General features: G+C 38.7%; 1 protein-coding gene across 1 annotated transcript in view; it reads right to left on the bottom strand.

The window, feature by feature from the left end:
- Nucleotides 1-16,537, bottom strand: part of st6gal2a (ST6 beta-galactosamide alpha-2,6-sialyltranferase 2a) — a 31,339-nt gene that overhangs the window by 4,981 nt on the left and 9,821 nt on the right. The window contains exons 2-4 of the mRNA XM_061088542.1: nucleotides 8,745-8,842; nucleotides 8,376-8,477; nucleotides 3,839-4,013 (exon numbers count right to left, since the gene is read on the bottom strand). Coding sequence (XP_060944525.1) covers nucleotides 3,839-4,013; nucleotides 8,376-8,477; nucleotides 8,745-8,842 — 375 coding nt within the window. The remainder of the gene's footprint in view (nucleotides 1-3,838; nucleotides 4,014-8,375; nucleotides 8,478-8,744; nucleotides 8,843-16,537) is intronic.

A 16,537-nucleotide genomic window follows, 5' to 3' on the forward strand; every position in this document is an offset into this window, starting at 1 on the left:
GCCTTGCCCAAGGACAGGAGCAGCGAACAGGAACTTGGCTTCATTCAAGCAGAAAATCCACTTCACAGTACAATGGCATTGTGGGTAGTAAAGAGAGAAAGAAAAGCACATGGTTATTTGTCTTTGTTGGCAATTGGTGGCAGCTATTAAGCCAATTCACTGAGGTAGTAGGTGGGAAAAAAGAGGCCCATTAAGGACGAAAAAGGATGAAGGCTGTGAGGCAGAGTCGAGGAGGAGTTTGAGGATGTTTGTAACATGGGAGAGTAGCAAAAATAAAAAAAAATAAAAAAAATGGATTCTCTCCGGATTAATAAGGTGCACTATATATGCAGAGGACAATGATGAAGTGATCGAGAGAGCCTGTGTGATCTCCGCAGTGGAATGAAAATGTTACATCCAGAACCGCCCGGCACCTGAATCCTCTGGAGGATTTGCTGCTTTGAATGCGAATGAGCGGAGAATCTCCCTCTGCGTTGTGCATGCGTGGAAGAACACCTCAGGAGAAAGTCCGGACCCTATTCTCCTGAGGTCCTCTAGAGCACATGTCACTATACAAGTATCCATCAGTAAGACGGATTCCAAGGTACAGCGGTGTGCAAAGGAGGAGTCAGACCAGCCACGTTATTGGACACAATTTAGAGAGCGGGAGAGAAATGGGGAGAACGTAGAAGAGAAATAAGAGCACAGCAGGAAAGGGGGGGAGGTTAGATGATGTTGTGGAAGATGGATGTCATCAGAGCACAGAAGCCACTGATTACGCTGCAGTAATTCACAAGCAACCATAGATTTGCATCTGCTGCTACAATGAATCCTGGCATGAAGCTGTCACTGTGTGACATTGGATGTAACTGTCAGACCAGACAGAATCTCCAACAGTGATGAACATTAAGGTTTACATTTGTAGAATTTGATATCACTTGTTCAGGTCGAGGTATAAATAAAATGTAAATGATCATCAGGTCATATTTTAATTCGAGATTTTGTTCGATTTTTAACGGCAGACTCGGATTACGCTTGTTTTATGACCAGGAATGGAGAGAGCAGAGGAGGTGAGGAGAGCAACAGACAGATGCAAGTGTAGAGCTTGAGAGGTGAAGAGGAGGAGAGTATCGTACACGACGGAGCAGTTTGTCATAGTTCATTGCGCGATATGCGCATCGCAAAAGGCTGCTTGAACTGCGATAAATGGTGCCATGCATTAACGCTCTGCATGTGAATATATTTGGCAAATCAGATGGAGCCCTGTTGCCCTAGATAATAAATTAAAGATATTCAGATCACTGACGGCCTTGTTGCCATGTCACCCTAACATAAGCAGTAATTGACGACCTGTGCTTCCCCATTCATTTCCTGTGGAAAACGGGTCTTGGCTCTTGTTCATACACTGTAAAAATCATTTATTTGGTTTTACTAAATTGTATTATGTCAAGTGGTTGCAAAAAATAAATGTATCCAAATCAAGACTTAGATATATTGATTGTGATTATTTTTTCAGTAACTTAAAATGAATGTAGAAAATACATTAAGGGTTCAATAACACATTCAAATAAACCAGATGAAACATGCAACATTTATAAGAGGTCAGAATCCATTTTTTAAGGAGGCTGGATGCACAACGCTGCTCTGAACCCAGGCATTTCCACATGAATGAGTACAGGAATGTGTGTTTGGCTTCTCTGCGAGCCTTTGTGCGACAACAATACGTCGCATTCCAAAGAAACTAATTATTTTTGAGAGTGTTTACAATTTCGCAAAAAGAGAAGCTCTCGAGAGATGGGGGGTTCCTGTCTAATTATAGCTTGAACCCCTGATACAGCAGACCCAAAATAATTTAGAGATACATTGTGTAATCGGAGTTGGGTTAGGGTTCTAATTTACAGTAAATTTAGCTTAACACGTAGGTAACATAACAAGATTATACACAAAAGGCTCAAGCTGGGAACATTATTAATGAGTATGTAGGCGGTGAAGCCTTACCACTCAATAGGATTTAAATTTAATTCAAACCCCTCACGCTTTTCATGCATGACATCTACTCAATGACATGTATATGCCTGTGAAGCAGAGAGTTGTCATCCAGGATCAGTTACAACGATCAGTAACAGAGAATCAGCCGCAAGGTTGGACAATGGACAAAAACCAACGGGCACTGCACTGGTTAACTAAAAGGAAAGACGTCTGCATGTAGGCTGCAACTCTCATTTGTTACACATCTTCAAATGTGTTGTCGTCTTGTAAACTAATTGCAACAGGCCGAGACATCAGCTGCCCCATTAATGCTCATCAGCAGCAGAGGAAGGAGGATGGAAGAGATGGCCGATGGAGACTGATGTTTGTGTTTTCACAGTTTTCATGTCAGGAATATAGTTTAATTGGACATTTTTTGATTTTAATGAGTTCACGTGCTGCAGAGACTTTGCTGCTTATTTCATTTTTTTATTTCTGTTGTGACCCTGTTCGTTGAAAAACAAATTATAATATGAGTAAGAACCAGTAAGATCATCAATAAATAACGTGATATGGCTGACTGCATTAATAAAATAAGATACACCCTGACCCTCTACACTGCGTTGCCTATCAACATAAGCTCTCCAGAGCCTGAGGGGAAAACCTGCATAGTTGAGGTATATCAGATGAATGAATGTACCATGTAGTCACATACTTTGACCAATCAGATAAACCCACTCGCTGTCACCTTCCCTCAGATGAATAGGGGTAAATGTGGTGGTGACTGTGATGGCTGAGGAGCACATTTATATGCTCACTTCAATATCTGCACATTTATTGCAAGTCATATCGTCATCTCAATACTGAACAATGTTATTGCACATTGCATTTTTTTCTCTTATCGTGCAGGTCTAGAACAAATTATCTGAACCTCAGAGACCATTAGTCAAAAAAATTATAAATCTAGTCTAATGTTAAGGTTTTGTTCTGCTATAAAACGGAAATGGCTGCTATAGAATTAGTAAGTTCTTGCTGAATTTCAGAGCCTTAAAATAAGCAGTTTCTGGGTAATTGTACAGCAATGTCGCTACAGCTTTTTATTTAAAAACAAATCACCTAGAAAACAAACAATTACACTTGAGACCATCTATTTTAAGTATAGTAGGTTGTTTGTTTTGTACAAAAAACACTGATAAGTTTGTTCAAAATTAGAAAATTCTCCAGAGGAACTGTATATGTGACACAAATGTCAGAGTCAGAGCTTCTCCTGCCAGCCTCCAAATGAAAACTATGATCGAGTAAGCATCGGGTCTGAAAATATAAATATGTCGATCAATTATGATATTAACTGTCCACTTGTTGGAGGCAAGACTGTTGCCATAATTGGATGCTTTCTGTTATGTGCCTGTTTCATGGGTAAAAGATATTGAAATGACTGAAAATCAAAGTCGATATTGATATGCTGTAGAGTTTCTAAGACTGGTGCTATTTCCACCACCCCCTGCATGGACGGTCTGCTTTGGAGTGCATTGCAAAGCCAGGCTGAATGCTAATAATGCCCCTATGCACACTGAAGATAAAAATGTCATCATGTCTTAGCATGTGTGTGTGTGTGTGTGTGTGTGTGTGTGTGTGTGTGTGTGTGTGTGTGTGTGTGTGTGTGTGTGTGTGTGTGTGTGTGTGTGTGTGTGTGTGTGTGTGTGTGTGTGTGTGTGTGTGTGTGTGTGTGTGTGTGTGTGTGTGTGTGTGTGTGTGTGTGTGTGTGTGTGTGTGTGTGTGCATCTATATCTGTTCCTGGAGCAGGCAAGAAAATGATAAGACTCCAGAGGCTGGAGAACAGAACAGTTGCACACAGCATGCATACAGACTGTATATTAATGCATGTACTGACCTATGAAGCCAGATGAGGGAGGATTGGGCTGGATGTTCTCCTGAGTGTTGCCCTGAATCACATCCCAGAGTTGCCACACGTAGCTTGGGTGAAGGATGTAGAAAGCCTTGCCAGGATGGAGCTTGCGGTGCTCCACGTACGGACCAAACAGGTTGTAGTCTGGACTGGTGTACCACTGACAAGGAGGAGACAGGGAATAAGATTTAAAATTAAATTGTAAGGTGAAATTGAAACACAGCCCTAGAGTCATTGGAAGAAGTTGGTCCCCTTTAACTCAAAAAAGTATTTTCCTCACTGATACTTGATTTGAAGGTTTGAGCATCACTGTTCAGAATGATGTACAGAACTGTGCAAAACCTTACAGGCTCTTATGTTTGCCCCTGCCTGTTGGTTTGTTTGTCAATCAGCAGGATTATGCAGGTAGGAACTTTGAGTGTGCAGCGGAACCAGGAAATTCTTAACATGATGAAAGTCGTATTTTGACATTTTGGCCAATTCCCAAGGGAATAATTAATGCATCTAGATGAGTAACAAAGCATATTAATGGAACTTATATATCTATGAGTCTGTGAAATTAGAGTCTGATACAAATAAAGATTCCAAATAAACATCTGGATTTACAAACTTTAGATATGGTTTCATAAGGGGATAGTTTTTTTTTCAACCGATGTATGGTAACAAAGTCTGTTTATACGCAGACACTGAGACATCCCGAGTCCACAGAGGAACTGAGGCAACTTGCCAAGGTGCTGAGATCAAACCAACCAACTACCTTGAAAAAAATGTGTGTAACAGCAAAAAATGTACTGAGGCAGCTGTAACGCAAAGTGAGTCATCCACTAATCCGTCGGTTGGCGGTTTGATTCTTGTCTCCCCCCTTTCTAATGTCCAAGTGTCCTTGGTAGTAACCCCAAATAGCCCCTGACAGCTGAACCGGTGGTGAATGATTGATGTTTGTTAGAGAAAGTGCTAAATTGGATGGCAAAACTCGAGACCAGAAAAAAACACGAAATAAACACACAACATATATATTCTTAGATAGGTGCTCTGTCAACCAGGCAATCAAATTGATTGTGGGGTGGCAAGGTGATGTGAAAATGCACTGCGAGAAGCGAGGAAGAAGTGAACACAACAAAAAGATAAAAACTGATCAGTCATATGTTTATCTATTCTTCTGGTTCTAAAAACATTTTATTCATCTTTCTGATGAACTTCAGATCTTTTATCAGACCTGAAGGAGAAAGTTTGCTTTGTCTAAAACAAAGCTCTTATACAGGTCTTATTTTTACCTAACATATCCACATTGTGTTTCATTTGTCAGCAGTTGGTCCTTTTCAGAACCTCAAGGATTTAAAACAAATAGAGACGCACAATGATGCTCCAGTATGAACAAATCCAGGAGAGGCAGTTTCATAACTCCTCTTCAAAGAGAACAATATTTCGTTGTGCTGAGTGGTTGCACAGTCGCTGTGGCTCTGCATTTCATTCGTATTCATGTTACACAGTTAAACCGTAGCCTGATGTTTTATTCACATATATTTTTAGTAGTAACTCTTATATGATAAAGATAAATAAATGATGTATGACGTACTGACCTGATGTAGCTGATCCTGTCACATTGTTTTAAATCTAATTCAATTCTACTTGGTTTATGGAAATCATCTCTCGCCCACATTTGGGAGCTGCTGCTTTATACCAACAGCAGAATAAAGTGATTTATGAGACACACCCATTACTGTTGAGGTCATTACAGAAGTGTACCATTTGGTAAAGCCCTGATGTAGAAGATATCTGGCTAGGCTATGTCGCTGCCCTCAGGGCTTTCAGATGTGAACACAGAAGCGTTTGAAGCCGGCTCCTCCTCCTCCTTTAGTCATACGCAGAGTTATCAGTGCAATCTTAAAAGAGCAGTAAACCCCAACAGATTTTAACAGATAGAGCCTCGGCTCAATTTGATGAAAAGGTGTTGTCAAAGCCTCTTCCCAACAGACTTAATAAAATAATCACCACACTGATCCAATCTGATAAGGTCGGCTTTTTCCCCAACAGATTCAAGAGAAATTCTTTTATTATCCTACCAGAACATCTTTGTGTTTAATGGCTCAGTTTGGTTTGATAAAAAGAAGCAGCTAAGATTTGTCAACAGTAACTAAACTGTCTTACAAAACTGTATAGATCCTCTTAACAACAATGTTGCACACAGAAAATCTCTGTTTATGCCTGACAACACTCAACACCTCTGTTCTATGAAGGGGCCTTCTGGTGGCCCCTTTTCTGTGTTTCTCTTTCATTTTCCCGTATGACCTCTTTGTGCATGTAAAAAAGAGACAAAGGCCATGGTCTGTGTCTCTTTTTCAGCCGAAAACATTTTTCCTAAACAGTCCAGCTGGAATTCCCGTCTTTTTTTCCACAAAGCATCGACATCACCAATCAAAATGTAACATAACTGCCTGCTGGCATATAGCAGAACAGATGCTTTTGCTTCCATGGCCACAGGGACATTTACAGCTAATCATCAGCTCAAAATCAGTAAATTGCCAAATTTCTTTTTGGGAAGAATTAGTTTTTACTTTGTTGAGTTTACTGGTTGAGCAAAGCTGACTTGATTGTATTCTATAAAACTCATTTTTGCTCAAAGTTAGATAGTCATATGGAAACGGACTGAACATTCTGTCCATATGTATTTGCGAACATCTTCTGAAAGGTTCAAGATAAGGATGTAACGGAGCAGTGCCACCAGAAATTGTAGGGGGCGGTGTAGCGAATAGCTCAAGAGAGATGACCAAATCACAAGAGGTAGAAATGTCAACAATTGTGGTAAGAAACTACAGACTTCTATATAATGTCACTTTTTATGAGGCACATTATCACAACCTCCCCCGGGTCGCCACGTTCTCTGTTGTCAAACTCCACTCTGCACTGCCCTCTATTGGATGTATTGCTTAACAACCACAACTTAACACACATCTTAATGTAAAACACAAATTAGAGTTATGTGGGCAGTGACGGTTATATCGTTTAAAACTGACGTTATCTCTTTTTGTAAACGCAGCATAAATTAGCCTTAATCCTGCTGTTTACCCTCCGACATGTTGTATAAACATATATGATCCTGCGCAATGAATCAAACCCTAATTGATGTAATTAGTGTGTTGTGTATTGATAAAAATGTTAGTTATTACAGTTCCAAGCCCATCTTGTATTTTATCTTTCTTATACAATAACACTGTTGTTAACTGTATTATATCACCTCTATTGCAACAGTAGAGATGGAGGAGATGCACAGATGCATACAATTATGTTTATGTTTCCATAGATACCATCAAATGAAGTTCCAATAACAGTATATACAAAAAAATGTATTGTATTTTAGTATGGTAATTATTTTACAAAATTAAACTAAATACACAAATTATATTTAATTGGAACTAGATTAGTGTGTGGTTAAAGGTTAACCCTATATTTATAATATACTTTGATTGTTCTCCATTTTGATAGCAATATGTTTCATTTGATTTTATTCTCATCTTGTTTTTTATAAGTATTAGGTATCACTTAATATGCAAACACGCCTACTAAATAAGATTAAATGAGAGCTTTTAGTCCTTAAGACAGACTGACCCCCAAAAAGAATATAAAACTAACCCATCACCCGGAAACAACATCCTATCCTGAGCTTTGTCATCGAAGCTTTGTTAAGCTTCAGGTTCCCTCCCATTAATTACCTTTACTGTTGCGACCCCCCACAGTCTAATTAGTCCCACCACAGTTTCACAATGAACCGTCAATACTCTAATTAGCCGTTTTGTCGAACTCTTTTCTTTAGTTGGCTGTACAATATGTGGCATATAAGGGCTTCACCTGCTTCTGACAAAGCTGTATTGTGCGATGATGCTGGAAATCTTTAGAAAAATGAGATAACAAGCTAAAGGCATCCGGATCTCAGGGAAACTCAAGGTTGCAGTCCTGCTGATTTAAAGGAACTATTCAGAAAATGGAGGTTATAAAGAAAAGACAGAGTTTTGTCAGTTTTAATATTCCAATACTTTTTCCAGATGATTCAAATCATTAAGAGAGCAGACCACCTGCACCATGCAAATCAATTTTAATTGCAACATGCAGTTTTTAATTAATTAACCTGATCACGTGGATCATGAATAGTGGCAGCAAATCATCCCCTGAATAACAATTGTAAGGAGGAAAAAATTTAAGCGGATGCAGCAGAGAGATAAAAAAAAAAAAGCTTTGTATATACAGTCTATGGTGGAGACACGTGCAATCATGTGTCACAGGCATTTGGAGGGCAGGAGGAGGAAGAGATAGATACGAGCAGACAGTGAGAATGACAAAGAGGGGGCAGCTGGAGGATAAGGGTCAACTCTAGTGGTGGTAAGTATTGATAGTATGTTTGTGTTGGAATGACCACTGTGCTCCTGTGGTGCAGCGGCAAACTAATGGAAACACTCCACACATTAAATAAACATTAATAGAACACTTCCCATCCTCTCACCATGACCTTGGTTTCACATCAACCTACCTTGTGTAAGTTGACAGTGTAAGGTGCAGGGTCCCAGGCCACCAGCGTCACGTTCTTGTAGATGGAGCTTGTGTTGAATCGATGCTTCGGATTGGCCAAGATCTGTAAAGGGATATATGACGTGAACAGTTTCAATTGAAACCAGCGTCACAGCCAGAATCTCCTCACAGCAAACAATCTGGGAGGAGTCACGGGAGCCAATTAGCACAGCTTAGCATAAGGACTAGTAACCAGAGGTTTCCATTTGTCAACAAGTCACTTTTTTTTTCATCATTCACCATCAGATCCATATTCAACCAGTGTTTCATTGGGCCGGCATTCATTAATGACTCATCATTATGCATCACACAAGGTTAGACTCCCACTCACCTGCGAGTTGATGATGCGGATGGTGGTTTTGTTCCCCACATCTCTCTCGTATCCGTCTGTAGGTGCAGCATTGAATCGTAACACTGCATCGTGACGGTCTGAAAGGCAAAACACAGACCACAGCTCTTGGAACAGGTAATGAACTGACCTTGAGTTAGACATGCTATTATAACAGCATACAGGAAATATGAATACATTTGTCACTCTTAACATGTCAGTATATGTTTAAGAGTTCTGAGGTTTGGCATCAGTCCTTGTGTTGTTTGGATATGTGCAGCCCAGTCAAACCTTGTATTTGTAAATCAAATGTTCCGCAGCAGCCAGAGTTCGTCAAGGTCCTGGTAACACCCTCTTTTATAGGTGCAGCTTAGTCTGATCCTTTACAAGGCAACGTCATATTCACAAAAGGTTCACTCTCAAATCTGCCCACGGTTTGTTTGCACACATGCACACACACACACACACACACACACGGTATCCACGCCCCAAAGCATACTTTATAATCTGGTACACAGATTTATAAAATTCCCTTCACGTTGTATCGAAGAAGAATTCAAACTGGAGATGGAGACCATAACCTCTGTATGAAAATGTTTAGTGACCGAACAAATCAAGTAGGAGTCATTTTCTCATCGTCTTCTTAGAAACTGACTTCATTTTGAAAACAATGGAGTCGACCTTTACTGGTCCTTCAAGAGAATACAAGTCCCTTCCGTATTGGCTTCACTATCCAGACCGTAGATCGTGTATCAAAGATGGACGACCTGTCAGCTCCCCAAATATAAAACCATAGCTTCTCGATAGTCTCCTGGTGGTTGGCTGCAATGAAGGTCATAAAGCCCACCTCCTCCAAATTAGTGGACGGGACATGGACCACACAAAAAAGTCAAAGTGACAGCTGAGACTGACTCGTGCAGCTCCATCCACTAATCGCCACTGCACATGAAGGAGGTGCTTAAATGCCGAAATTAAATATTCAAGTCTACGTTTTTACAAAGTAACCTTGTATTTTACATCCACGTGTTGTTTGTGTTGTTCTTACAAAGGTTCTTCACAGTTCGAACTTGTCGGCTTGACGGATGGTTGTAGTAATAATTAGGAACTTGTCATTTCTGCCAGTGTGTTGGTCAATCCTTCAGCTCCATTGACCCCACGTCCTCATTGATCTGATACCAGAATAGATGATGCTCCACCTCCTGATCTGATTCTCCTTCATCACTGACATCACTCGACTGTTACAGGATCATTTGACATTCACTACAACACTGTGGACTGACGACACTCAGGAAACATGCGCTCCTGAGCTTGTCATTGAGTTTGCCCTCCATGGTTCCAGGGTGAAGCAGTAAAAATGTCTGCTGCCCGACGACCACTTCAATGGATTTTCAAATTTCCTCAAAAGCAAAGCTTGTTTATGAACATGCAGCATGCATTATTCATTTGATGTTTACATTTGTGTGTTTTTTCTTTTTTTAGATGTTTCAGGTATTCTATTTTATTTCATCTTTGCATTTATTCATGATCATTATCTTTTCATTTAACTATTGTCACAATCTATTAATTTCTCTTTTGCATATATTTTTAATATTGTTTTTATTGATGTGTGCATTGATTAGTATGGATGGTCTGGAGATGAGTCTGTTTTGCACACATAACTACAATTGCTAAGACAAACACGCTGCTTAATAAAAGATCCTCACATGATTATTAATCAGCAAAGCCTGCAGACATGTTTAATATGAACTGCTTCATCTTGTAAAACAATATTTTGTGTTATTGAACGAGTTTATGTGGTGAATAAATAATTTGTCAGACTCCAGTTTAACTGCTTAGCTGTTAAAGCTTGTTTATGAACATGCGGCATGCATTATTCATTTGATGTTTACATTTGTGTGTTTTTTTTTTTAGATGTTTCAGGTATTCTATTTTATTTCATCTTTGCATTTATTCATGATCATTATCTTTTCATTTAACTATTGTCACAATCTATTAATTTCTCTTTTGCATATATTTTTAATATTGTTTTTATTTATGTGTGCATTGATTAGTATGGATGGTCTGGAGACGAGTCTGTTTTGCACACATAACTACAATTGCTAAGACAAACACGCTGCTTAGTAAAAGATCCTCACATGATTATTAATCAGCGGAGCCTGCAGACATGTTTAATATGAACTGCTTCATCTTGTAAAACAATATTTTGTGTTATTGAACGAGTTTATGTGGTGAATAAATAATTTGTCAGACTCCAGTTTAACTGCTTAGTTCACATCAGGCAATAACATCCAGCCTTTCAGACGTGTTCATGCCAAAATATTTCTATGAATATTTGTTAGTTATTTGAAGACACGTCTGCCTTTAACCCTGAAAAATAAAGTGATGCTTCACTTTAGATAACATTTTTCAGGTAGTGGGCTAGCAAACAAATTTGTTGTATTTTCTTTTTATTTCGTCTAAGATGAGCCCTCCAGGTTTGAACCTGCCAAGTGCTGCAGCTCAAAGAGAAATGTTAAAAATACAACCCAGGTATAAATAGTGAAAAGTGAGATATAAACTCATCATAACAGAATAAAATTGTCTGACTCAAAGCCTTGAAACTGGTCTGAAGTCTTTAATTTTTCAGAAAATTGGGTTACAAATAAAACGGTAAAAAGGTTTTATTTCATTATTTTATCATTTCAAAGCTTTTATTTTCTATCGCCAGTTGAATCCTGCAAAAAAGTGAAGAACGTTGAACGCTCAAAAATGAGGAAATAAAAATTGCCTATAAAAAAGTTTTTACAAAAAACTATTAGTTTTCTTGCATCTAGTGGTAATTTCACATTATGATTTATTGATTTATTGTGCTGGCTGTGGCTCAGGAGGTAGAGAGGGTCATCCACTGACAAGAAGGTCAGTGGTTCGATCTCTGGTCTGCATTTTGTAGTATCCTTTGGCAACTGATTGAACCGTGAATTGCCTCTGGCTATGCTGACAGTGTATGAATGGTTAATGTGAGTAGAAGAGCTCTGTGAACGCTGTATGAATGTGTGAATGTGATTTGCGACATCTCTATATAAATCCAGTCCACTTACTGCTCACAAAGTTTAACTGAACAATCCATTAAAATCAAACTGCAGAAAAACACATTTCAGAAGCTTAATAAGACAGTCACAGTTTCTGACATTAAAGTATTCACAAAGCTCATATCAGCATCATCCAATCAAGAATTGAGCTGATCTCCGGTCAGGAGCTCACTTCTCTCATCTTTAGTATTTATGACGGGCACCGGTTCGGATTTTCTGCTGACTTTGCATTTACATCAGCGTGTTTGAAAAGCCGCAAGTAAACAGCGGCTTTCTCCAGCTGTAAGTGGCCCATGTGAGGGAACTCATTAACACAAGCATTATTCATACTCTGACAGGATGATGTATTAAGGGGATGCAAAGGGTCCGTCTATCAGGGTCACTCAGATTAAACCTGCATGAGCCCACTGCTGCTCTGCTGATGTTGAGGTACATGTACAAACATTATAAATTCATTTTACAGTTATCGTGACTGAGATACAGAACGCTCTGGGACTCGAAAAAGACGTGAAAAATCAAATAAGGCAATGTTGATTGTTTGATCTCTTATACAGTTGCTAGTTTTGCTTTCAACTCAATAAAACTGTCACGGATTAGATGTTGCTAGTTTCACTTACTCCCAAGCAGTGGTAGAGGAAGCGCTTAAACATTTTACTTAAAAAAATGTAGTGATGGAAAAGTACCTAAACAAAATATCACATTCACTTTGCTAGATTAAAAGTAAAAGTACTTGCAGAGTGTAGCCGGTTCCCTTCTACTACATCAACTGTGCTGACTGTATATTTGGTTTTATACAATAATAGTCGAAAACTGTCTTATTAATAAAGAACCCTGCAGATGAAGCTACTGAAATCTTGTTGCCATAATTATTAATGGCTTGAAGAATCCATTGTCTCAGAAGTGCTGTGCTCTCGTTGAGTATTAACTACTTTTAGAAATGTAAAACATAACGTGAACATGTAATGCAATGTAATGTAGTGCAGTAGAAAGTACATATAATTGCGGATACATGAAAATGTACTTAAGTACAGTATTTATGTGAAAGTACTTCGTCATGTCCCAGCATTGCTTCAAAGTTAGGGAACTTTTTATGTCTAAAAACCGTCAGAGGACAACAAAGTGCAGTCGATGTCTGTCGTGATGAATGTTGTCCGGTCATGTTTCGTCTAAGTCAGAAAGATCTTTCTAAAATTAAAATCCTTTTGTCACCTGCTAATAAATTTGGTTTGACCTTGACTATAATATAATTCACTGCACTGGTATCAATCATGACTCCCGTTATTACTGTATCAGATCTCTTACACGTCCTCCTTTCACCGGCTTCATGTTGGGTTATAAATTCCCATGATGTTAGGTTATAAATTCCCATGATGCACTCACACTGAAGGTTTTAAATGGCCTTGGTCCCATAACATTGCTGACCCGTTAACCTGTTCTGTGCCGGAGAGTCACCACCATCCACAGATGAAGCCTCGATGGGAATATAACTTGTAAATGCTGAAGAGATTTGAGAGTTTCAGCTTTACATATGGAATTAGGCACACGGCAAGTTTTATATATAACTTGTGTTGAAAATTTGTGCATAAGTCCTGGTTTTATACTTTTATCTTTTCCATTGTATCTTATTTTTCTAATATTTCATTTTTGTTTTATATTTTAATTGTCTACAGCATCTAAATGTTCCCTTTAACCTCGTTAAAGTACTGCTCTGTAAACAGATTATCATCCCTGAGAAATCAAATCAATTAAAAACTAATAAATTAAACTCATAACGGAACGTTGATAGCGGAGTAATTATTATGAGGTCATTCCTATGTAGCTAATTCAAACCCTCAGGTTTCATTCTCTCAAATGTTGGATTTCTACAGACATTATATAACTGTAAATTAAATGTCATATATTGGATTTTATTTCTTTGCAGACTTTATATCATCATACAAATAAAAATCTCTAGTTTTTTAGATTATGGTTTGAACGTTGAAAACAATTTCAATTTACTGCACTTTCAGGTTTTGGCCTATTACACATTAAAATAAGTCAAAACTAGTTTGTTTATTAAATTAAGTAGTTAGTAGAAGTTCTAGCAGAAAGTTCTGTGAGGAGACGACCATACCTGAGAAAGACTTGTATGCTTTTGTTTATACATTACTTTTTTTCTCTGCCTGAAGGTTGAACAATTGGATGCCACAGTGACAAACTAATACAAAATTAGAAAAAAATAATGAAAGACTATTTATGTGATTATAGTTTTGCTCAAATTAATTAATTGGTGCAGTAAAGTTTAACTTATTAATTTCTGTGTCCCAGTCAAATCCACACTGTCATTTTTAATATTTCCACTGGAGGGCACTATATCAACAGACACAATATGGTTGTATTCAGTTCTACCATCGGCCATAATGAGCATAACGTTTACAGAAAACACAAACTAAGACAAGAGTCAGGGGCTTCACTCAGGGATTCTAACTCATCACAAACCAGGATTTCACACTCCCAGAAATAATAATCAAAGATTAAATATTTACTTTAGCATTAATACCATCACTAATATTTGTTGGAGAACATTCAACACAATCATATATCATATTTCTCCATCGCCTGTTGTGTTGAGTATGCTGATCAGTCTCCTCACCACATGATGGCAGCCACACGCCATCACACATCCAGAAATCAAACCGTTTGCTCGGTTCCACACGGTAAACCCGGAGCTGCAGCTGCTGAGAAACCCTGTAATCTAAATGTCAGCCAACCTGCGACTGGCAGGGAAAAGAGGGGGTATGAATCTCTCCCTGGCACATGGAGGTGAATTTGTGGCCTCTACACAGCTGCATCACGTGGGTCTGGGTTGTGTTGCAGTATGAGGGGAAGGACAGCGGTGTGTAGACAGATCAATGCACTTTGATTTCCTGTTTAAGCCGAGACTGAGAATTAATGTGACAAAGTCGAGCTTCCCCCCCCCCTCGACGCCCTGAGGCTCCATAATGATTAAATCCACTTTGTTAAATTTGTCTCATTCATCAAGCTGCTAAGTTTCTAAAGTGTCCTCAAGAAAAATCTTTGTTAAGGACCGAACAGCACGAGGACACTGACCCAACAACACCCTGCTTCTGTTTGACTTACAGACATACGTGACCCAGGAGAGGGTAGTAATTAAATAATATTTCTTTGTTCTCATATGGACTCTGAAGCCTCTTTCTTGTCTGTGGTTTACGGAATATGTGTGTCAGAAAATGTATGAAAATGTGACGCAGACATTCACTTCCTGTGTTTATGAGCCCGCTGGTCATACAAATGGACAGAAACCAAAAACAGAGATGGAGGAAGATGATACACCAGCACAGTTTAAACACAAGGTCTGGTTTCCAAAACCGAAGCCTCTTCCCTCCTTTGGAGGAGTTTATGTTGTGTGCATTTCTTCTTCGACATATCCATTGATTTCTCATTAATAATTCATGGTTCTTGATGAAAAAAGTCAGGCATGTTTGGGAGACTAATATTTATGAGTGTGGGCAATTTGGTGCAGATCCAAACAAAGATCTGTGGTTTCATAAGGGGACTGTTGGGCCTTGCATAGGTTTACACCTACTGTGCATACCTATGTGCCACTCTGGTTTCTTTCTGTGATTCTGAGACAAATGTCCTTTTTACTCCGGTGCTAAAAATATAACTACAAATACCCAAATGATAAACTGAGTAAGTCAAACAACACAGTCTCCTGGTGGGCATGTATGTGACTTTGCAGAAAACTGAGCATTATACAGTCAGATTTACATTTGTCTTCACGAAAGCAGAACATTTCTTGCAGCGAGGGCACGCATCAGTTGTTTGCTGATGTTTTCATTGACACGGCACCAGGTGTTTTTTCCACTGTGACCAGGTGTGGACATTATTCAGTTACTCTTGTCACTATTACTGTTTCTTTAGCACTTTCTGGCGTATTTTTGAAATCAAGTAGTTTCACTCCTTAATATTTCTAGCTCAAGTGTATTAATTCACTACATTTAAAGTTTAAATGGTGACGAAGTAAAAATATATAAAAAAATATATATAAAAAGAGAAACAATGCTGCAGGTTAGTCCCAAATCCAACACCCGCCGTGTTAGGTGACGAACAGGTGCATGCTGGGTATGGCTAAAAACTAAATATTTAATATAAATTAATACTCAAATACAGAGGAGGATTCCTTCAGCTGGAAAATCTAAGTTCACTTCCATCATCAGTGAAATGTGCAACAGCTTTCTGCTGTTTTTAATAACCCCTGATCTACCCAAGAGTCCATTAATAGTGAAGATGCATATTTGCAAGGATCTGCATTTAATTCAGTAGTTTCATCAGGTATCATTTATTAACCTTTCTCATCTTAAACGTAGCACAGCAAAGGTTACTCATTTTAACTGTCCACTATACTACTTCTAATAGTCTACAGTTATCTTATTTCTACTTAAGAAGGAGTACCTTGACTTAAATACAATTTCCCAGGACTGACTGTGACAAAGGATCAAGTGATGGTTTACCCGATTTTCTGTGTCAGGCCTCTCTTTCTAGGGAAATACAAAATGTCGCTATTTAGACATTTTAAAAAGGAATAAACCGTCCTAATTAGTTCTAATGTATGTTCAGAGCATCTGAATTCATAAGCAAATCCAAGGCAGCTATATGAGATGTGAAGACGCTTGATCGCCTACCAGAGGGGTTTCTGCTTTCTTCTAGTGAGCCATCTGTCACCGA

This window comes from Limanda limanda, chromosome 16, assembly GCF_963576545.1.
Source record: "Limanda limanda chromosome 16, fLimLim1.1, whole genome shotgun sequence".
In the NCBI taxonomy this organism is placed as follows: Eukaryota; Metazoa; Chordata; class Actinopteri; order Pleuronectiformes; family Pleuronectidae; genus Limanda; species Limanda limanda.